Here is a 23,316-nt window from a genome sequence, read left to right as displayed (position 1 = left end):
AGCAGAACTGTATGGCCTTACAACTGTAAAGTTGTAACTTAATTTACCCCCTTTACAAAAGCCAATCCATTTCTGGTATACTGCATTCCAGCAACATTAGCAAATGAAAACACAGGTTAATACTGAAAATTGGCTACGAGCATCCCAGCTGGAAAAACTGGTAGGGAAGACTGGTTGGTTACTGATTGGCATTATCTCAGGCATTCTTGATGGTTTCATTATTCCTGATTTTTCTAAGTCTGTATGTACAATTCTGTGGAAAAAGGGAGTTGTGTTCCTTTCCCGTGGTCCATTGTGGGTTGTGAATGGATGCCTAATGGGGGATATGGCATCCTCAGGATTGCCAGGAGCAGCAGCATACCCAATACAGGAAGAAAACCTGTGCTGTTGGCCAAGCCAGGAAAGCTTTATGTGAGATAAGGCCTGGGCACCAGACTCTCCCATCATTACCTCTGGGTAGGATAGGCAGCAGTAATCCTATAGGGACCTGTTTTCAATATGGAAAGCTGAAGGATCTCAGCTCTTAGTCACTTTATTAGCTAATTACCATATGCAGGGAGAGATGTGCTATTACCTTAGGTGGCACAGAGCTGTGCAGAGATCCCTAATGCCAGAGACATAGCAAAGTGTTTGAAACCCAAGGTTCTTTTCTGGTGGGAGAGTAACAGTCTATGTTAATCACTGACTTAAATATGATTTGGCGCTGCCATCTTGATCTAGAGTTGTGTAGTTTACCATGGTAGCTACCAGCCAGCCACACATGCTTTTTAAATGAATTAAAATTAAACAAAATTTAAAATTCAGTCCCTCCATCACCCAAGCCACTCAAAAACTCTATGTGACTAGGGGCTACCATAAAGAACAGTGAAGATTCATTGCAGACAAGTGTTTTGATTTGTTGTTGTTTTTTCCTTTGTTTTTTGGGTGCATGGTCTGGGAATTGAACATGGCCACCAGTTTTAATACACAGCACTGATCTAGAAGATAAACAGAAGGTTCCTGAAGATATTCTACCAAGAAACACTATTTTGATGGTTTGATTGACCATATCAGTGAGGCCCTGTCTAGTTTTTATTTTGAACCACTAGAAATTTGAGAAAGAAGGGAAAGGAGTAAGACCTTAGATTTTGTTGTGAATTGTGAAGCCTGATATCCCCTCCTTCTGTTGGGGAACCGTTATGGATACTGGTCAGAGGCAAAGGGATGGAGCAGGGGATAGGAGGCTCTGAGGTTAGGGCTTCCCATGAGTGAGAAAAACTACATGACCCATTTGAGCAGAAGGAAGTGGTTAGCGTGACTTTTTGATATTTGTACAAAGGCAAGTGTGTCGTCTCTTGAGTTTTCTGGAACTCCCCTTGGCTCTTGACCTCCTTACCTTGCTCCAGCTGATTATATTGGTGAAAATAGATTAGGCCACCTAAGGCAGTCATGAATGTTAGCTTCTCTTTCCAGCTTAAGATTCTAAATGCCTTCTTCAAAAGGCAAATAGTACCTTTATTACTTCTGTTTCAAGTGTCCCTAAATCTGGAGGAATCAAGGAAAGGGAAATGAAATGAAGTGCCCTCATATTTCTCACGCTAGTTCAGAGTGTCCCTGTGCTTGTAGTGTGGGGAGCATCTCAGTCATTTCAAGAGGCTGATGAAACACTGGTTGCCTCTTCCATATCAAGTCCTTTGATACAGATTTATAAACTGAGGAACTGGGAAGCAATGAAGATTAGAGTCTTCATCTTTAGGAAGTAGGTGGCAGATTGGTGGTGGAGTTGCAACAGAACCAACAAGATGTCAATGAAAATTTTTCAGAGTGGTACGTTGTCACTTCCAGAAAGTTGATCTAGAGTGGGATATTCAAAGGAGGTTGTCACTATTCATAGAAAGGCTAGAAGGATTGAGAACAGAGAAGAAGCTCATAGATGGTGCCAAGAGTATCTCTCTAGTAACTATAACAGGAGGAGTTTTCATGAGCTGGTGAGAGAAAGGAGAATGGCTGCAGGGAATTGAGGGAGCCGCCAGGATGGAAGGAACACATGAGTGCTGGACCTTGTTTAGTACTACACATTCCACTCACCCAATTCATACCTGTTTAATGAATACTCAGGAAATAAAATCACTCTGAATGCATAAATTCCTTTATTGAAAATATTGGGATAGCATTGCATTACATATATTCACTATCTATATATGAAGGGTCGCACATTTCTGATTGAACAATACTGTTTTAAATAGAGAACACAACATCTGTATATGCTCTCACTAGTATAGTATCCTGAACTAAACTAGATATGAGTCAACTATATGCAAAATGACCATTTTGTTTAATAGCACATGGTTGCAAATGGCATAAATGGTAAATGTGATCATCATGACACACTCCTGATATCTCACACCAAAATATTATTTAATGAACACGATTGTTAAACTGCCAGAATCGTGTTCACTGAGAATTCTCAATAGGAGAACTTGGGTGAAAAGCACACCCAGGCTACTGATTTAAGATTTTACAGAATTCACTTAAAAGTACATGGAATGTGAGTAGAGTAGCATAATCCCTGATCAGGCAGGAGCGCATTCGGCAATTTGTGTGTATGCTCCCTTTTATGAATAGTCTAAAATACAATGATAATATAAAGGAAATATTCTGCAGCTTAAGACTAATATCCTCTGAACCATTATTTTCTTAAATGTGGGTATGTAAATACTACTTTGTATTAATTTATTCCTTCTAAAAATCATTGGGATCCAATTTGGACAGACCACTTATCAACTTTGACTAAGATTTAGAATTTTTTTCCATTAGCAGTCTTTGGCTGTCATCAAAATCTGGCAATCAATAATACTGGTTACATTTTTGACAAGGCTTTTTAATTATTTTTTAATAAAAGAGTGTTTTGTGATGTGAAAATGGATTGATGTCAAAAAATAATGTTTTCCTTTTTATTCCAATTTTGGCATGAATGCATTTCCTTGTATTACCTTTTCTCAAATAAAAAGGCCTAGAAACAAAGACAATTGGACTAATTCAAAAGTTTTCATTTAAGTTTTAAACTAGGTATTAAAGGACTCAATTCCTTTTAAAACAGAGGGCTGCTTTGTTTATGTAAAAGCATTGGGGGAAACCACGGAAAAAAAAAACTATGAAAATAAAGTTTTTGTTATTAATGCACCTGATTTTATAATAAGCAAAACATTTTCTTCTCAGAAGCAGGGTTGTTCTAAGACTATTCATAAAGATATCCATTTCTTTAAACATCAACTTATGGCTATAAGAAATGGCTTATTCTACTTACACAGATATGTTCAGGGTTAATAACCAAAAAGGTGCGGTTGATACCACAGAACATTGGTAATGAGGTTTTAAAAATTCAGAATTATGCACTCAAAATAGATGCATATACATATATATATGCTGCTTAAGACCAGTCACCCTAAACAATCAGGGCAAAAAAAAAAAAAATTCAATATAAAACTATATAAATCAAATGGATCTGTTGTCAAAACATAGCACAAAATCTATACATTTCTTTATTTCAGGATTTGACACATTAAAAGAAAAAAAAGTCCAACATATTTCAGAAAATGTACTAGAAATAATAAATAAACATTAAAAAAAATCATATATTCCCTTTAAGTGCTGTGTACTTTCAGTTTTTCTAAATGAGACGAACCTTTTCCATGGCAAACAATGGTATGCTGCAGATTTTGGTAATGAAGATTATGCTGATACATACACGAGACATGTATATAATTCCACAGTATTTTTTTTTCACAGTTACCAAAAATAAAAATTGCATTCAACTCGTCCGTCTGGGAACACTCGGCGCCCTCACTGTGTGGCCTGGGGGGACGCGGGAAGGCAGAGCCGCTCTATAGTCTGGACTTCCAATTCCTCTTCTCCAGCACGTGCCCTTCACACGCGCTTCCCAGTCTTTCTGCAACGTGGTCACGCTCTGAGATGATGGCAGAAGGAAAGCGTTAGGCTGGGGGGAGGCAGCTTGGGCTGGGCCTTGTCTTCCAGACCCACACAGGAGGGCTGATGGAACCCCGTCTTCTCGATGGCATTTTAAGGCAGTCTGAATTTCACTCGAATGTCCACACCTCTAGGTCCTGAACGATGAAGTCCTCCTTTTTGGAAAGGATATCGTTATTGAAAGTGCTGCAGGAGTTGCTTCGTCCATGGTATAAATCAGCATCCAGCCATAAGCCAAATCGTCCCCTGTGAAGGTGTAAAAAGACCCAGGCAAGGTGAGAAGGTGAGGATACGCCAATCGTATCGGGCCCGCTCTCCATCCTCCCTTGCCCAATCTTCTTTTCTTTGTGTTAGAAGCAAACAAAACCCTAAACTGCCTGTAAAACAGAGAGTGCATGTCCTGTACTTCAGTTCAGCGGCCCAGGGTTCCTAGAAGACAGGAGGTCGCAGCACCTCACTTAGGCTCATCACTGAGTGATCTTATCTCTGATTCTTAGCTGCGTCCTCCTTAGTCCAAAGGTCAAATGGACTAGGTCAAATGACCTGACACCCAGGTGTGGGTTACCTGTGTCAAAACACCCACTCAGGTGAGACCGTGCCTTGACAACAACCCTGAGAACAAAAGCCTTACCCTCCACCGCCAAGTTCTAAAGAACTTATGTCTCCATTGATGAAGTACGAGTTTTCTCCACTCCACTTAAAGACCTTGGGGTAGAAATACAAAATCAGAGAACAGACATTTTCATCTGGAGAAAGAGCAAAGAGGGCCTCTTAGGATAGGGCTCTAGGATAGTCCTGACTGGGACTAGCTCCCATCCCAAGTCAAGAGCTCCCAACGGGGTATAAGAGAAGAAAGATCTTTCTGGAACACACCGGGTCCCGACACGCACTGCTCCCTGGGTCCCACACGGTGCAGGGCAGAAGCTCCCAGCACTCGGGACCGAAGCGGTTTATGCACTGCGGTCGTGAAGTGTGGCCCCGGCTGGGGCAGATGAGGTGGCATGATGGCCGCTGCCCCAGGGCCCCACTTCCACCCCCGAAAGCACGACATGGGGTGCTGGCATTTTCGCCACACCTACATACCTTGAAGTTTGGGCTGAACGTGTAGAGAAACGTTTCCCCGGTGCCGTAGTAGTGGTCACTGAACTTGAAAGGATGAGTTGCATATGCTCCAAAGATCTGTGAAAAGAAAATAGAAAGCTTACTTACTTTCAAACCCAAATCTCCCAAAGAAAGGCTCTCAGAAACGCTGTCTGACAGTCCTCTTCTGACATCTCATTATACCACTTTCAGTAAGGATTATGCCACATCGGAGCTCTTAAATAAAAAGGACCACCAACAAATGAACAGACAAAACGTCTCCAGCTATAACAGGAACCCACGTAGCCAGGCTCCCTGGTACGAGGAAAATCCATCAGATGCAGCCCAGGGAGCATGTCTGTCAAAGACCAACAACTTCAAAACACCTCCAAAGTCTACTATGGAGACAAATCTCTTAGTGAATACAGACACTCTATCAGAAACATTGAATAACATGTTACATCTCGCATGCAGAAATGAGTGCTTAGTAAAGCAAGGTCATGTGTCTCAGTTTTCAAGTTGGGTTCACAGCCAGACGTTTTCTCAGAGAAAACAGACATCCCCCTCTTTTGATCTGTAAAAATCAGTCTTGGTCTATCCATAACTGTATCCTTAACATGGAGATCCAATGAATCTGAAATGGATTTTAAGAAAAAAAAAAATCCAGAATATTATGAGCTTTAAAACTGATTTAAATGAGTTTAAATGAATTCTCCCATATTCTTGTGCTAGGTAACGGGAAGAGGCGCCACGTTACTCAGGGAGCAGCAATTTCAGAACCTGTATGCCCAGTGTCCTGGGAATGTCCAGTGTTCTGTACGCCCAGTGTCCTGGGAACGCCCAGTGTCCCGGGAATGCTCAGCGTCCTGGGAACGCCCAGTGTCCTGGGAATGCTCAGCGTCCTGGGAACGCCCAGTGTCCCTGGCTTCTCACCTTCCTTCTTGGATCCTGCCCACCACCGGCAGTTAGGGGAGGTGGTGGGGTGAGCTTTTGTATTTTGAAAACACCACTAGGTGATTCTGCTACTCTCTACTCCAAATCCCACCTGAGACATAGCTTTAAACGGACGTTATCCGAAAAGCGTCTGAATTTTTCAAAATTATTACAATTGGATAATAACCTCTGTGGGCTCCCTTCTTCACGCTGACACTCAATTCCCAATGACAAAAAATGCTAAATAATAGGTAGGGCGGAAGTCTAGAAACTCTTTCCAGCCAATGGTCACTGTCCTTCCTGCTCCTAACCCGTTCCCTCGAGCTGCTGAGAGCAATAAAACCAATAATCAAGACATCAAAAATCCTCCCTTTTTTTCTGGTCACCTTTCAGTAAAAGCAGCAACCCAAAGCTGAGGTAGGGGTGTGCTTCCAACAGCAAGGTGCAAGACACAAGACCAGAGGAGGAAGGAGGCGGGTCGCTTTCTGATCAGTCGAGGGAAAAGCCATCCATCCTTACGCCCTCAGCCTCTGGGCAGTTCTAAACAGTGACATTCTTCCTTAGCTGAAAAAGTCCTTAGCATTCACGGAAGTCTGTGTAAGGACCGAGGACTGCATGAGGCCAAGGAATTAGGGTTAATTTTGATAGGGTGACAGCAGTGTAGTTAAGAAAAGGTCCCCATTCTTTTTAGGGGTGCATTCTGAAGTGCGTGGGGATGAAACAGCCTAATGGTTGCGATTTACTTCAAAATCTTTCAGCAAAAGGTATCCATGGTGTGGTGGTTTGGAATTGTTTACACACCCAGAAAAGCATGCTTCTAAATTCAACCCATTCCTGTGGGTGTGAACTCAGCGTCAGTAGGGCCTTTTGATGAGGCTACTTCCGTTAATGTGGGGCCCCGTTTATCAGGGTGGTTCTCAATCCTTGTTACTGGAGTCCTTCAGAAGAGACCAAAATTCAGAGAAAGAGAAAGAAAGCCACAGAAGCAAGAAGGTGAAATCAGTGACGCGTGGAAGAGAAGGGAGAGGCCAGCAGATGCCGCCATGCGCCTTGTCATGTGGCAGGGAGCCAACGCCCGCCAGCAGCCGTCTGTGGGATGAAAGCATCTCCTCAATGATACCTTAAGCTGGATTTTCTTTTAGCCTCAAAACTGTAAAGCTAATAAATCCCCAAAGTTTAAGTTAACCCATTCCACAGTCTCTGCTCTGGAAGTTTAGGAAACTGAACATAGGGCACGACAAAGAGATCCAATAGGACTTAGTGGTGAGTACAAGATGCTCCGTTACATTATTCTCTAAAGTTTTTTTATGGTATAATTGTTTGCAAAAATATGATTATAAAAGGAATAAGCTTAAAAAAGGTTTCCAGCAAAGAAAAAAAAGATAAAGAAAAAAGGCGGATAAAGCAATTGGGTACAATAATGTTAAGTGTGGAATCTGGGGGTGGGGTTCATTTTACTGGTCTCCCTGAGCACTCCACTTAAAAACGTTTTCTGTAAGAGCAGCAGGCTCACCTGGTTGTCCATATCTTTGATGACCAGCAAGACAGGACTATCCAGCGAAGCTGATTTCCGGTAAAGAGTTTTCAAGCTGGTTCCGTGCTCTAATGTGCTGTACGCCAGTCTCCACGGATACCCCTGCACCCGAGCAGGAAGGCGTCGGGCCAGCTGCAAGTTCGGAAATGGACATGTAAAGACAGTGTCCACAGATCACCTGGGAACACATGGCCCAGAGCAACTGTCTGTGGCTCAAACTCAAAATCACATACATAAGTATTGCTTCCCTTTCACTCTGGGAAAATAGCTAACACGACGGGCTGAGAGAGAGGTTGGGAGTCCTTGCCCTGGCAGCATCTGCACCTGGACAGGGGGGCTGCTGGGGCAGGGATTCCCTGCAGGGCTCCACAGGGAAGGTCCGGCCAGCCTGAAGGCCCAGCCTCCAGCTTGACAAACAGGTGCGAGCTGGACACATGCTCTCTCACCAAACAGTTCCTGCTTCTCCAAATGTTCTTTCTGAACCTCACAGAGGCTCAGAGCTGCCACTGACAACCTCAGCTTCCCACAGAAGTGAGAGCAAGAAAAGGTGTTTTTGTATTTCAAAAAACTTTCAGAAAATTGGAGTTAACAGGTTTCCAGAAAATATAAGATAGCCAAAGAAAATGACAAGGAAAGGCCAATTCTTCACAGGAGAAGGTGTTTTCCAGAAAGCAAGTAATGCATATTTGCTGTATTGCTTTTTACCAAACTTTCTGAGGTCACTGGAATGCTGCAGTAACAACTAGAATAAATTTGCATCATTTTTTAAAACTTTAGGATCATGGTGGGATGCTTAAAACGTTTTTTTTTTTTTTAAAACAAGAAATGGTTTGTCCTTCACAGCTGGGAACAGTGTCCATCTCTGATCAAGTCCTGAGACATGTCCGAGAGGCAGCAGGGAACAACCCTGGGGCCTGGGCCGCGGGCGGGCATGGGCCCCTCCCCAGCTCAGCCTCCACAGGAGTGAGGGGGCAGGGGGCCGGGGCGGGAAGGGGTGGGAGCGCACTGGCGGCCCAGCGCGGGCCCCACCTGCTCCACATGCATGTTCTCCAGCAGCGCGCTGGGGGCCTGCAGGACCGGCAGCACCTCCTCGTCCTCATCCTCGTAGTAGCTGCACGTGCTCCTCCGGCGCTTTGCCTCCTCCACAGTGATGATCTGAAGTGCAGAAGCAAACATACCAAGAACAAGTGATGCCATCTGCTTTCCCTGGCCAGGTGGCCTGCCACAGTACTGCTCAGCATTAAGGCGGAAGGTGAGGTAGGAGGCAGGGCTTGGGAGGCAGCGGCTGGCTTTTGAGTGTCAGGCCCCAGGCAGGATGGACCATGGACAGCAGAGGGAGGCACTTGCTACGTACCAGGAAAGTCTTAGGATTTCCATTTTTAACACTTCTGCTGACTGCTCAGCTGCGGAGGGAGCTTGAGGCATAAACAATGGACTCACCCCCTTGAAAATGCCCTGGATTATTCTCTAGCCTCCCTCGAAGTTTGAATTGTTAAGGGACTAATCAGAGATGGTTCCCTGAACAAGTCTGCTATAAATAGGGCATGTGGGAAAATAAAGATAGCGCCTTAATCAAGTTTCCTGATGTTTCTCTCAAGATTGTGAACATAGCAACCAACTCCAATGGAAATAATGAATGGTGCCAGGCAGCAGAAACAGATATGCAAAGACAAGGCTTTGGTCTAAATTCCAACCAGGTAACACTGCTTTATGTACAGTTTAGAAACGATCGAAGTATCCCTGCCTTTGAAACTGAGAAGCATGCTGTACACAACAGTCATTATTTTGGAGCTATGTTTATAAACTACCAGAGTCCATTTCACTTTAAAATCCTTTTTTTGTCCCTCCCAAAGTCAGAATAAATCACTGAATTCTTTTGAAACAGAGGAATAGAACACACAACTAATTAACACTGACACCACTTCAGCTCCTTGGTGCCCAGAATGAATGACTTTCACGTCACAGAGAGAAAACATTGGTTACTTTTAGTGAAAGTGGTTAGAAAATGCGCTACTCAATTTCCAAAATGTACAGCAACAGATATAAAATAGATGCTGCCCTCCGAGCCAGATTTACAGATAAGGAAATAAGTTTGTAAATTTTGCCATCTCCTGAGGGGGCATTAACTTGCAAAAAGAAAAAGAATCACAAAACCAGCTTTTTGTGTGTGTGTGTGAAGTCACATTTTTGGTGAAGTTTATATTTACGACAGGTACAAAATGAGGCTAGGGTATGAAAAAAAATCACATATGGATTCCTCCAAAAATAAGGGGCAAGCCATTCCACAGGCATCTCCAAAATGAATAAAATACCTGCTCAGGTTGAAATGTCATCACAGTGCTTTCTAAGCAGAATGCATTTCACACACACTGAGTGGCAGATCCCTGAGGAGCTTGCTAGGTCTTAGGGCCGTTTTCCAACATACCTTCACAAAGGGCTCCTGGTCAGGTCGGGCACAATAGAAAATCTGAATGTCCAGGGGCGATCTTCGGACACGCATGGTGGCAGCGGTGCGACTTGCTCTCCCCCCGGTGCAGCCCCGCTAGCTGCCTGCCGGACTGCTGCAGCCACGCTCATCCACCACTGCTCCTTCTCTAGCTAGTTTCCTGCATGACTGAGTTTCTGTTTCCCCTAGGAGAGGGCCCGTTTCTACAGGAACACGCCCAAATTAGGATCGAGAGCAAACACCTACTTCCTGTCAGGCATGTGAGGCTGTAAAATGACACTTTCACCTTTGAACCGGTGGTTTCCTAACAGTGCAACAAAACCCCATTGTTATCTTACTTCATTTTCCCCCCTGTTCTTCTTATGCTTTTCTTTCAGATTGTCCTCCGGTCCACCCAGCTTTCTGGCTCTGCCTTTTCAGAGCTTCTCTTTAACGTGTTCTCTGAGGCTCAGCTTCCATTTTAAACCTTACATTTGTCCCCTGTCATCCGTAAACCTTACATCTGTCCCCTGTCATCCGTTTGAATCTCAAAGGATGAAAAGCAGAATAACAGGCCAAACTTGTCAAGATGAACACGAGCCTTTAAAGCCTTTAATTAAGGCAGGTCATTACGGTTAAAACAATAGCAATTTCATTTCGATACCACTTTATGTTCCTTGAGTGGCAGAACTTCAAAGAACAGAGAAAACCCAACTTACCCGAGGCTGAGAACCATGTCACCTTAGCTGAAAGGCAGTGGGATAAAATAGCAGGCTGGGCGATATTTACCTGCTTACACTTGAGAAAATTACTGCCTTACTGACTCATGGGCAGGGGGCGTGCCCTGCAGTTCTCTGGTCTGCAGCAGAGCAGATATCAAGGGCTTGGAAAGAAATGCAGACCCCGCTGGAGTGATTTTCAAAGACTTCTCTGGGTCTAAAATGGCCTTCTGGCCTTGTATTTGGGGTCGTGGAGATTGTTCAGGGTTCAAAGTGCTATTTCACAGCCCACACGGGGGATCCATTATAGAGAGGACGCTGACCAGCCCCAGGTCAGCCAGGATTTCCTCTCCCTGAGAGAGCCTGGACATGATTTGGGGCAGATTCACGGGGATTTCGTGCCAGTGAGAGAGCACTTCTTCGGTAACTGGCACTTAACCACAGGGCTTCGGGAGGGTTTCCTGCACAGAGGCGGCCGGGCACGTCGCCATGCAGGGGACACAAAGCGTAGACAGCGTCGACTCAGGTGAGAGGCAGAGGGACGTTCATAAATGAGTGATGCCTTCCGTGTGAACACACGCATAGAGCTACAGGAGAGGTTCAGGGCGCTCACACCCCCCCCCGCCCCCAGGAGCTCTGAGGTGGCTTAGTCACAGAGGATGCCTCGGTGACTTCTAGAACACTAGCCTGGGAGAAAGAGGTGTGCGACAGAGCGGATGGGGGAGTCAGCAGTATAACCTATGAAAGTTGAGGAGCTGGTCCAAGAAAAACATCAAAGTGGGAAGGGAAGAGGGCTATGATGGTTAAATTCATGGGTCAACTTGGCCAGGTTACGGTGTCCAGTTAGTTGTTGGGTCAAGCAAGCACTAACCCGATTGTTACTGTAAGGATATTTCATGGATTTAAATCATCAGCAAGTTGACTGCCTTCAGCAAGGAGAGAAGTCTCATACAATCAACTGAAAGCTGTAAAAGGAAAAGTGATGATTTAAGCAGATAGATGGGAAAATTCCCATTGCTACCTCAGCTGGCCAGTCTCTCTCTCTGTCTCTCTCTCTCTCTCTCACACACACACACACACACACACACACACACATCTCCTGTCACTTGTTTCTCTAGAGAGCCCCATCTAATACAGATTTGGTACCAGGACTAGTTATTGAGAAACAGAATCTTAAGATTTCTAAGTTGGTTCTCAGACTTTTGGGATTGGTTCTCTAACCTGATTAGATTCAAAGGCACTGATTATTCTATTTCCAATAATCAAGACGCCACTGATAGTCCATCACGTGAAGCAGCAACAGAGCTATGCCAGATATCGCCACTGGGGGATACAGCTATTCAAATGCTCATAAGAGGCAAGACTCTGGGTGAGAGTGTGTTTGACATCTTAACAGAGTTTTGTGGAGTTAAAGAGTATGATTTTGGCTGGTTGCTCCTGAACAGGCTGGAGGCAGTTGTCAAAGGAAGGAATGAGGTCAAGGGTGAAAATTCCCAACTTAAGTACTGCAAAAAGGACATTAAAATTTCTACATGTGCCTGAAAGGTGAGGCACAAAGTGTGACTCATGAGGAGGTGTGCTATACTCCAAAAGAACTGCATGATTTTTCCAATTTATAGAGACTGAAATCAGGGGAATATGTATGGGAATGGATATTAAGGGTATGGGATAATGGTGGAAAAACATACAAAGATGAATCAGGCAGAATTTATTGATATGGGCCTATAATACAAAGTATCTGTTTCTGCTAAAAAAAAAAAAGCTTACTGTAAAGCTACTGTAATCAAGATAGTGTGGTATTGGTAGAAAGATAAATAATTAGGTCAATGGAAAAAAACAGAGAATTCAGAAATAGACTCTCAATTATATAATCAATTGGTCTGTAATAAAGGTGTCAAGGTTCCTTTTGAAAGGTTCCACTCAATCTGAAAAGGGCATTAAACAAAACATGCTGAAACAATTGTATATTGCTATGGAGTAAAAAAAAAAAAAAGCAAAGCTGACTTTGACCCTTACCTCACACCATATGCAAAAATTAACTAAAAAATGAGCCAAATATAAGAGATAAAATCATAAAACATATATATTAGTGCAAACATCCCTGTCTCTGTTCTCCATGTGTCCACATCTGTGTCGGCTCTGAGGCTTCTGTCATTTCTGCCCTTTCTCTAGGCTCGGTCACTTCTGAGGTTTCTTCAAAATGTTTCTTCTTTAAAAGAATTCCAGTAAACTAATCAAGACCCACCTGAGATGGGTGGAGTCACATCTCTACCTAATCAAAAGTTAACACCCACAATTGGACGCATCACATCTCCATGGAGATAATCTAATTAAAAGATTCTAACCAACATTATTGAATCAGGATGAAAAGAAATCCCACCAAACTGGATCAGGATTAAAACATGGCTTTTCTAGGGTGCATAGTACTTTCCAACCAACCCAGCATCTTTTTATGGATGCCTTAGTTTAGACATTTTTTATGGCCTTAGAACTGTAAGCTTGTAATTTAATAAATCCCCTTTATAAAAGCCAACCCATTTCTGGCATATTGTATTCCAGCAGCATTAGCAAACTAAAACAGAGACTGCTAAAAATACACTTATAAGAGGCAAGGCTCTGGGTGACAGTGTTTTGACACCTTAACAGAGTTTGTGGAGTTAAAAGGTGTAATGATGCGGGCTGATTGTTTCTGACACGCTGGTTACAATTATAAAAGAAAGGAATGAGCTAAAGGCTTCAAATTTGCAATTTAAATGCCATAAGAAAGGTGTAAGAGTTTCTATGTGTGCTTTGAAAATCTTATTTTCTGTGGCCATAGACTTAGAGCTCTGAAAACCAGACCCACAGTGTCACTGTGTGAGTGGCAGATTTACAACGTTAACTAGATTCTCGACCATGCAGGGTGTCTGCTCTTAAAGCGAGGGCACTGACTGGAAAGAAATGGGATCCTGAAAACTGGAATGGGAACATATGGGTTGATAATGATGGCAGTGGGGACACTGAAACCCTAGATTCTGCCAGTCTTTTCTAGATAAACCTATAATGGTCTTCCCTCAGGAAAACCATTCCAGTCCCCAGCCTGCCTTAAGAAGACAACTTACCCAACCTCCGGTCATGTGGAGGAAACAGCTTCCCAACCTCCAGTCTGCCCTGAGGAACCTGCCATCCACCCTTCACCTGAAGAGGTTAACCCCACAGTGCCTGATAAACCTGTAACCACCTTCCCTGGGGAAACACCCTCACTCCTCTGTCTGGAGAGATTAATCCTGTTTCACCAGATGAAACTGCAACAGAATGCCTTGAGATAACTGGCTTGAAAGACACTTGCAGTTCTTTTTGCAACCCACCTGTATCATCCCTGTTTTCTTCCAGACCTATAACTAGACTAAAATCCCAAAAGGCCCAAAATGTGAGGTACAAAGTGTGAGCCATGAGGAGGTATGCTACACTTCAAAAGAACTGCATGAATTTTCCAGCTTATAGAGAGAGAAATCAGGGAAGTGTGGGAATGGATATTAAGGGTGTGGGACAATGGTGGAAGGAGTATAAAGTTGGATCAGGCAGAACTTGTTGATATGGTCCACTAAGTAGATAGTCAAGGTTCCATGTTGTAGCTTGAGGTATTAGAGAGGGCATTAACAGCTTGTTTGGATGGTTGACTGAAACATGGATCAAAAGGTGGTCAGCAATACCTGAGGTTGAAATGCCAGAACGGCCCAGTGTAACGTAGATGAGGGGATCTAAAGATTTAGAGAGGCTGAAATTTTAGAGCAGATTTATCATGTAAGACCGGCTCACACACCCCAGAAATGTCCAGAGGGAAACAACTTTCACCAGGACCGTGAGAAATACATTTGTGTGGTTAACTCCATCTGGTCACTCCCCTCTGTAGGTTAGATAAGACTGTGGGAACTGCTGTCACTGAACTTGGATGCTTAAACAAATCGGAATGATCGTATCTAGGTTTGGTAAAAGCCAAATGATGGCAGTTAATCATCAAAGACAAATTGGGCATAGCTACCATACTGGACAGCATTCTCAAAGCTGTAATCGCAGTACTCAGATTGGCAGTGACTTATGTGGATGGCTAGTAGATCACGGGGTACCTAGAAGTAAAATAGATGGGCAGTCTACTAAATTCTTACTTTATCTGTAGTAGCAGAAAAGCTCTAGGTCAAGTGAACAAAAATCTAACTTGAATTACAAAAAGAGAGTTACAGCCACTTAATCAATTCTCAGACTTGAGATGGTTTAGAGACCCAGAGCTCCTTGAATGAGGGGAGGTTGGATACCCTCAGGGAAGCACCTGTTACATTGCTAAAAATGTATCCTATTAATCTTCCTCCCAGTCGTCCCTAAAAACTATGGCCTTTGACCAGGGTAAGTGTGCCTTGGTGAAAAAGAAATGATCAGACATCTTGGGAATTATTAGACATTGGCTTGGAAGTGACGTTCCTTCTGGAAGATCCAAAACATGGTCACTGTGGCCCACCAGTCAGAGGAGTGGCTCATAGAGGTCAGGTGATCAAAGGAGTTTTAGCTCAGGGACATCTCACAACAGTCATTTCTCTGGTTACTTCCCCAGTTCCAGAACGCATAATTGGAACAGACATATTCAGCAACTAGCAAATCCCCACACTGGCTCTCTGACTTGTAGAGTGAGGGTTCTAATGGTAGGAAAAGCCAAGTCGAAGCCTTTAGAACCGCCCCTACCTAGCAAAACAGTAAATCGAAAACAATATCACATTTCTGGAGGGATTGCAGAGATTAGTGCTACCATCAAGGACATGAAGGATACAGAAGTGGTGATTCCTCCCACATCCCCATCCAACTCTCCTATTTAGCCTGTGCAAAAAATAGATGATGTTAGAGGATAACAGTGGATTAATGTAAACACCTGTAAAATCACCAGGTGGTGATTCTAATTGCAGCTGCTGCTCCAGATGTGACACTGGTGCTTGAGCAAATCAACATACCCCCTGGTACCTAATATGCAGCTACTGATCTGGAAAATTCATTTTTATCAATTGCTATTAGTAAGGACCACCAAAAACAGTTCACTTTCTGCTGGCAAGGCAGAAAGTCCTACCTCAGGGGTATATTAACTCTACAGCCTTATGTTGTAATCTAGTTCTTGGTTGTCTCTCTTTCCCCCAAAACATCACACTGGTCCATTATATTGATGATATCATGTTGATTGGACCTAGTGAGCAAAAAGTCGCAATTACTATAGACTTATTGGTAAGGCATTTGACGTGAGAGGATAGGGGATAAATCCAACAAAAGTATAGGGGTCTTATAAGTGTCTAGTGATATGGAACATGTTGAAAAATCCCTTTAGATGAAGGATAGATAAGCTGTTGCATTTGGTTCCTCCAACAACCAAAACGAGGCACGCCTAGTTGGCCTCTTTTGATTTTGGAGACAACATAATCCTCATTTGGGTGTGCTACTCCAGCCCATTTAGTGAGTGAACAAAAGAGCTGCTAGTTTGAGTGGGAACCAAACAAGAGGAGACTCTGTAACAGGCTCAAGCTGTGTGTAAGCTGTTCTGCTACTTGGGTCATATGATCCAGCAGATCCAATGGTGATGGAAGTATCAGTGGCAAATAGAGATGCTGTGTGGAGCCTGTTGCATATACAAAATAGGCTTCAAGTGGGTCCTGAAGGCACAAGTTACATGAGGAAGTGGCTCAAATGCCCATGGCCCCTACCCCTGCCACACTGCTTTCTCTTTCCCAACCCACAGCTATGGCCTCATGGGGAGTTCCTTACACTCAGCTGATTGAGGAAGAGAAAACTCAGGCCTGGTGTGGACATATGTTCCTGAAAAAAGTAGAACACTGCAGCCCTACAGCCCTTTTCTGGGACATCCCTGCAGGACAGTGGTGAGGGGAAATCCTCCGAGTAGGCAGAACTCTGAGCAGTGCACCTGGTTGTTCATTTTTCTAAGAAGGAGAAATTGCCAGAGGTGCATTTGTATACTGACTCAACGGCTGTTGCCAATAGTTTAGATGGCTGGTCAGGGACTTGGAAGGAACATGATTGGAAAACTGGTGACAAAGAGGTTTACGGGAGAAGTATGTGGACAGACCTTTCTGAGTGGACAAAATATATGAGGATATTTGTGTCCCATGTGAATGCTCACCATGGAGTGACTTCAGCAGACGAAGACTGTAATAATCAAGTGGACAGGATGACCCATTCTGTGGATACCAGTCAGCCTCTTTCCCCAGCTACTGCCCAATGGGCTCATGAACAAAGTGGTCACGGTGGTAGGGATGGAGGTTATGCATGAGCTCAGCAACATGGACTTCCACTCACCAAGGCTGACCTGGCTACTGCTGAGTGCCCAGTCTGCCAGCAGCAAGACCCACACTCAGTCCCCGATATGGTACAACTGCTCAAGGTGATCTGCCTACTGCCTGGTGGCAGGTTGATTACATTAAACCACTCCCATCACTGAAGGGGCAGTATTTTATTCTGCCTGGAATAGACACATACTCCAGATATAGGATATGTGATCAGTTACAGCAATGGATATGGCTATTTCTTTCTTGTTTAAGCATTTTTGTACATATCCATAAAGCAAATATCTTTATTTTCTTCCCTATCTTTTCTCATCATGTGGCATAAGTTGTATTAATTTCATGCCAAATATTTATATTTGACATTAATTTCATGTCAAATATTTAAGTTATAGGATATCAAAATTAAGAGTGAATATTACCCAGGACTTGCACATTACTTGGGGGAAAATAAGATGTACACAGGGCAGTTGAGTATTATAGGCAAAAATATGACTGCTACTGTTCCTGTTCTTAATTAGAGATTCAGTATATACGGCTTAAGCAGATGTGTATGGCTACAAAGTTGACAAGGGGCAGACTGTGATGTTTAGGTTCCTGTGTTTGGTCAAGCAAGCACTAGCCTGCTGTTACTGCAAAAATATTTCATGGATCTAAATCATTAGTAAGTTGATTGCATCTATGGCTGATTACATTTACAATCAACTGAGGATTTTGCCTTCAAAAGTGAGAGAAGTCTCACCCTATAGGGTGATTTTAAACGAGAAGTGATTATTTCATCGGTTAGAAGGAGAAGTTCCATCTCTACGTCAGCTAGCCAGCTTCTCTTGCGAAATTCATTGCAAACCTTTATCAGAGTTCCCAGTTTGTGGCCTGCCCTATGGAATATGGACTTGCCGCACTCTACAGTTGTGTAAGCCAATTCCTATTAAGAAATTTCATAATAATTACATACTACACACACACACACACACACACACACACACACACACACACACACATATCTCCTTTAGGTTCTGTTTCCCTAGAGAACCCTGACTAATACAGTGGCCAAGGACAAAACAAACTTTGGAGACAGGACAAGAGAAAAAATGAACAAAGTAGGCTTGGAAAGACTGGGCTGGGGCAGAGGTGAAGAGAGAAAAATTGATACGAAGAAGGCAAGGGAGGGGAAGCCCAAGAGATAGGTGTAAATACCTTCACACAATGGTCTCAAAGAAAGGTCTCATGCCCTAAGGAGAGATCAACAAACAAACTAGAAAACTGCTGACCAACCTACTATAAAGTACTATACAGCTGTGAACGCTGGGCTGTAGGAAGACAGAAGGAACTGTCTGGGTCAGAGATGAAAGCAGCCCATAGGCACCAAGGAATTTGCCCTGAAGGATGGAAGGAGTTGCCCATAGAAAGCTCTGTATGTGCACAGGCACAGTCCAGCTAAGAGGGAGGGAATGAACAAAGGAACCATAAGTACAAATACACATATGAAAGGACCAGCATTCCAAAAGAGCTCAGGTCTCATCACCTTTGGTCATTCCAATCTGGCAAAGTTCTAGTCTTGGATGTCCCCAGCCGTCCACTCCATGAATCTAAAACCAGGCTGTGAGTGCTGCTGGGGAAAACTGTCCCACACTGCAACCTGGAGCCACTATAAATGTCCTGCCTCATATCTTAACTGGGCCTTCAGTACCAGGTGGCCATCCTGCCACAGGTGCTTACTGAGCTGTCTTTCCTGGGCTCTGTGGTTGCTTTTTCACACTTTCTCCACACTCCTCCAACTCCTCCTTCACTTTAGGAGATGCCCCTTCCTTATGCTTCAGAGAAAAGAGGAGCCAATAGATGAGAAACGCCTCGATTTACCACCATGAATCTAAGCTTTATTTGCACACATCCTAGTTTCCTTCTCTCTTGTCCAGCTCTCTTTTTAAACTAATCCCTTGCCCACCCCATTCCACCACCTGGGAATTCTCAGGGAATCGCTCTCCAGATTACTCCCTTCCTCATTCCTTTCTCTTCCACACCTCCCACTCATTCTTTGACCTATTGGAATCTCAATTTTGACCCTGCGATTTTAATGAAACTGCTTCTGTCCAAGTCACCATCTACCTCCTTGGTTTTAAATCCAAAAACACATAGTTCTTATCTTCTGATGTCTCTACAGCATTAATGATTTTAACCAGTTGCTCCCTTCTTGAAACATTCCATTCCCTTGGCATTCAAGACTCAACTCTGCACTTTCTTTGCTTGGCTCTCTACAGCTGGCGTCCCTCTGGGTTCTGTTCTGAGCCCTGTCCCTTTCCCACTCTACCTGTTTTCCCTGGATAATCCCATTGACACCCACAACTTCCATTCTAATGATTTCCAATAGTATGTCTTCAGATCTTTCCCCCAAGTTTTATTCAACTGCTCCTTAGAATGTCACGGGCACCTCAACTTCAGACTTAAATCAGAATGCAGAGCCTTTCCCACTAAGGGTAATCCTCTTGTGATGCTCCGTATCTCAGCAAAGGGCGGATCCACCACCTCCCCAGTTCCCACTCTGGAAACCAGGATTGGTGTTGGCATCTTTCTTACTATTCACTTCTAATCACTCACTTTAAACTATCTGTCAAAGCCACCCAATTTTGTCTATCCTCCCAGCTACTCTCTCTTCCAGCAATCATTATCTCTCAACATTGTTACTGCAAGAGCTTGCTAGCTAAGGTGTCTTCATGCCTCAAGTCTCATCCAACTCCAATTCACTGAACGTCTGCCAGCCAGAGAGAGTTCGCACAGTGAATATCTACACACACGGCTCCATGCTCAAAACGGTTCAGTGGCTTCCTCCTTAGGAAAATATCCAGGCTCCCACACTTGCTTCATAAGATCCTTCATGATCTGCCCTTGCTAACTTCCCCAGCTTTATTTCTTGCCGCTCCTCCAGCCCTGTCTTCTACATTCCAGTCTCATAGAACTGTTTTTATTTTGTTAAAGCTCTCCATTGTTCCCCTGGGCGAATTCCTTTGCACAACCTTTCCTCCCTGACCAGAGCATGTTCCATGACTCTGCCCAATCCCAGTTACCTATGCCCTCTGCATTTCTTCAAGGGTCAGCTCAGATCGCTCTTTCTGGGATGCTTTCCCTGACCCCATAGTTTGGTTCGGGTGCCGGGCTACATGCGCTTATGGTCCTGGGCACTTCATCTACCAGGGTAATTATCTCATTATATTGTCAAGCTTTATCTGTACTTCCTGATAAACTCTAAATCCTACTTATCAGATCCATTGTGCTCGATGTAGGCTTGGTAAGTGCTCAAAAAAGTTATAAAGGGATTTTAAGGCCAAGTTAAGGAATCTGAATGTCATCTTGTAGGTAAACTGGACTGAGAAGGAGCTTTCAAGCAGGGAAAGGATATGGCTTGACTATAAATACCATGAGGCCAGGGACCACATTTATCTTGTTTGCACATGGTAGGCACTCAAATATTCATTAACTGAATAGATGAATGAATAAGTCTCAGAGAAATGACTCTAGCTAAGGTGTGGAGGATGGATTGGATTAGGAAGGGTCAACATGGTGAAATCAGTTAGCAAGCTGTGGTAAAAGTGAAAATAAAGCAGTATTAATGGGGAAAGATTATTGAGGCTGTGTTCAAGATACATTCCTGAGAAAGAAATGAGAAGATCTGGAGGCTGTTTGGCTGTGAAGATGAGAGAGAGGAGCTGATGTGAAAATGAGAGACAGAGAGGAGCTTTCTAGTTTGGGTGAGGGAGGCTGATGGAACCATTAACCAAAATGAAGAATGCAGGGGGCTGAAGCAAACCCTGGAGAGGTTGAAAACCCCGAAGCATTGAGCTGGAGACGCACCCTACCCATGCAGAGGAGGCGTTCAGCGAGCACATGGGTTGAGTGTGCAGGAAAAGGGTTTGGAAAGCATAGAAAGACCTGGGAACGGCCAGCACTCATGTGATCACTGAAGTGAGAAGATGCTGTGCAGACCTTAAGGGGGATGGAGAACAAGAAAAGTTATTCAAGTCTGGAGGAGGAAAACTTTTAAGGAGTAAGGCAGAAGAAAGGAAAGGAGTAGAAAGAAATGGTCAGAGACAGAAAGATGAAACTGGGGAACTGTTCTGTGCAAGCCAAGCAGGGAATGAGTTTCAGGAGATTAGATGAGGTCAGTAGGATCAACTGAAGAGTACAGGTGATGCAGAATGAAGATGTCAATCAGAAACCCTGTGGTGACCTGAGGGGGTGATTTCAGTGGCAGCTGGAGAACAGGTAAGACTGCAAGGTATTGAGGAGCAAAGGGAAGTCGAGAAATTGGAGACAATGAATGGGAACCAGTCCTTCTCAAAAGTTTGGTGGTGATACAGAGTGAGTAAGAACCTGAAAAGAAACTAAAGGTCAAGTTATTATTTTTTTCCCCTTTCTTGTCTTGCTTCTCGTGAGTATTTATCATATCTTGGTGAAAGGGAAGCAGCCAAGAGGGAAGGAGGGAACAAAAACACTTATAACTGATACAACAAAACCAGCCTTAGACCAACTCTGCAGGTGAACTCACTGCCCATCCCCCTCTGTGGGACCTACTCCCAGGGATGAGCCTGGCCCTGGTATTTTGGGGTTGAGAAAGGCTTTTTGACCAAAAGGGGAAAGAGAAATGGAACAAAATAAAGTTTCAGTGGCTGAGAGATTTCAAATAGAGTTGAGTTCTGGAGGTTATTCTTATGCATTATATAGATATCCCTTTTTAGTTTTTAATGTACTAGAATAACTAGAAGGAAATACCTGAAATAGTTTTATAAAAACCTTGCGACTGACACTCCCTTAACCTGGTATATGGACAGATGAGTAAGAAAATAAAGATAAAAACAAATAAATAATGGGGGAGGGATAAGGGGTAGGGGATGTTTTGGGTGCTTTTTTTAAAAAAAATTTATCCTTTTTTTTGGAGTAATGAAAATATTCAAAAATTGACTGTGGCAATGAGTGCACAATTATATGATGATACTGTGAGCCGCTGATTGTACACTTTGCAAAATTATACTGTATGTGAATACATCTCAATGAAATTGCACTAAAAAAAATCAACGTTTGAGAGGGAAAAGACACACCCCTCCCCTGAGCCAAAAATGAAAAATGCTATAACAAGTAAATCAAAGAGTGGAGAAGAGGGAAGAAGGAAAGGGCCCTGTGTTCAATGTCCCTTCCTTTATGAAATGAAGGGAAAGCCAAATTCTGGGCTACAAGGAGGAAGAGATGGGCTAGTACGCCGAGGAGCGTGGTAAGGGGTTAGAAAAGGGAGGTGACTAGAGGCAAGGAAAACAGTTTCCATGACCAGGCACGAGGACCTAGATAATTCAGAAATCAAGTCTTGGTAATGGCACCATCCTCCCTGGTTGGGAGGTTTGCTCCAGCAACACTTGTCCACGCAGGGGCACAGAAACTGTGAGGGGGGAGCTACCCAGGAATGTAAAATGGCTGGACTGGTACAGCAGGTGGAATCTGGGCCACGGGACTCAGGAGCTCTGGTTAAGTCTGTTCCCGAATTCATTAACCCTTTATCTAACACAGCTGTGCTCAGCGTTCACGTATCATCTGTGGCTGTTTTCGTGCTGCAATGGCAGAGCTGAGAACTTGCAACAGAAGTACTGGTGTGGCCTGAGAAGCCGAAAACACTATCTGCCCTTTACAGAAAAAGTGTCGACCTCTGAACTCAGGCATGGAACTCTGAGCTAACAATAAGGGGATCAGTGTAGTATGGCCAGGATGAACTGTGTGTGTGTGTGTGTGTGTGTGTGTGTGTGTGTGTGTGTGTGTGTGAGATGGTGTCCTTCTGACACACATAACTTGCTTCAAATGGGAATACAGGAATTTTCAAATCTCTGCAACTTCACAGGAAATCTACTCTCCTGACAGTTACGTGGAATCGGAATGCGGGAGCACCTCACCCGCACGCCCGCTTTCAGGACGGTCACAGCAACCCCCGAGCGCTCACCTCCCAGCTCTTGGTGGTCGGCTCGCTGAAGAAGTTGTCAATCATATTCAGTTCTTCCTTTTCCACCACCACGAAGCCTTGTTCTTTGGCATCTTTCCCGTAGACGTCAGGAGACCACTGGACAAAGAACGTGTACAAGTGATCCACCCTGAAAGACACGTGAGCGGCCGGGGGTCAGCGCACCGCCTGCCATCCGGGATGTGGGCACACACATGGACCGTCCTTTGCCTGCTTCATGAGCCCGTTTTGCTACACGGGAAATTTTCCATGTGAAGATGAGCTCTACCGGTGGCTTCCAAACTCTGGAAGTGTCAACAAGCAAAAGTCACAGCTAAGGCAAGAGCAAGGAGAACCTGTAAGGTGTCTTGTAATCTGAG

At 43.9% G+C, this 23,316-nt stretch overlaps 1 protein-coding gene across 9 annotated transcripts in view; it reads right to left on the bottom strand.

Annotated features, from left to right (window-relative positions):
• Positions 1-2,113: 2,113 nt before the first annotated feature.
• NCOA7 (nuclear receptor coactivator 7) overlaps positions 2,114-23,316 on the bottom strand; it is a 172,141-nt gene continuing 150,938 nt past the window's right edge. For 7 of the 9 annotated variants that reach the window (XM_077162816.1, XM_077162813.1, XM_077162814.1 and 4 more), the window contains 6 exons: positions 22,940-23,087; positions 8,543-8,668; positions 7,493-7,645; positions 5,050-5,145; positions 4,598-4,671; positions 2,114-4,212 (listed from right to left, as the gene is read on the bottom strand). In XM_077162816.1, coding sequence (XP_077018931.1) covers positions 4,077-4,212; positions 4,598-4,671; positions 5,050-5,145; positions 7,493-7,645; positions 8,543-8,668; positions 22,940-23,087 — 733 coding nt within the window. In that variant the 3' untranslated portion in view covers positions 2,114-4,076. Of the gene's footprint in view, positions 4,213-4,597; positions 4,672-5,049; positions 5,146-7,492; positions 7,646-8,542; positions 8,669-9,938; positions 11,623-22,939; positions 23,088-23,316 lie in introns of those variants that run through there. The other 2 variants (XM_077162821.1, XM_077162819.1) reach the window with 2 other exon arrangements.

The sequence above is a fragment of the Tamandua tetradactyla genome, chromosome 5 (assembly GCF_023851605.1).
Source record: "Tamandua tetradactyla isolate mTamTet1 chromosome 5, mTamTet1.pri, whole genome shotgun sequence".
In the NCBI taxonomy this organism is placed as follows: Eukaryota; Metazoa; Chordata; class Mammalia; order Pilosa; family Myrmecophagidae; genus Tamandua; species Tamandua tetradactyla.
This window is presented reverse-complemented; position numbering and strand designations above follow the sequence as displayed.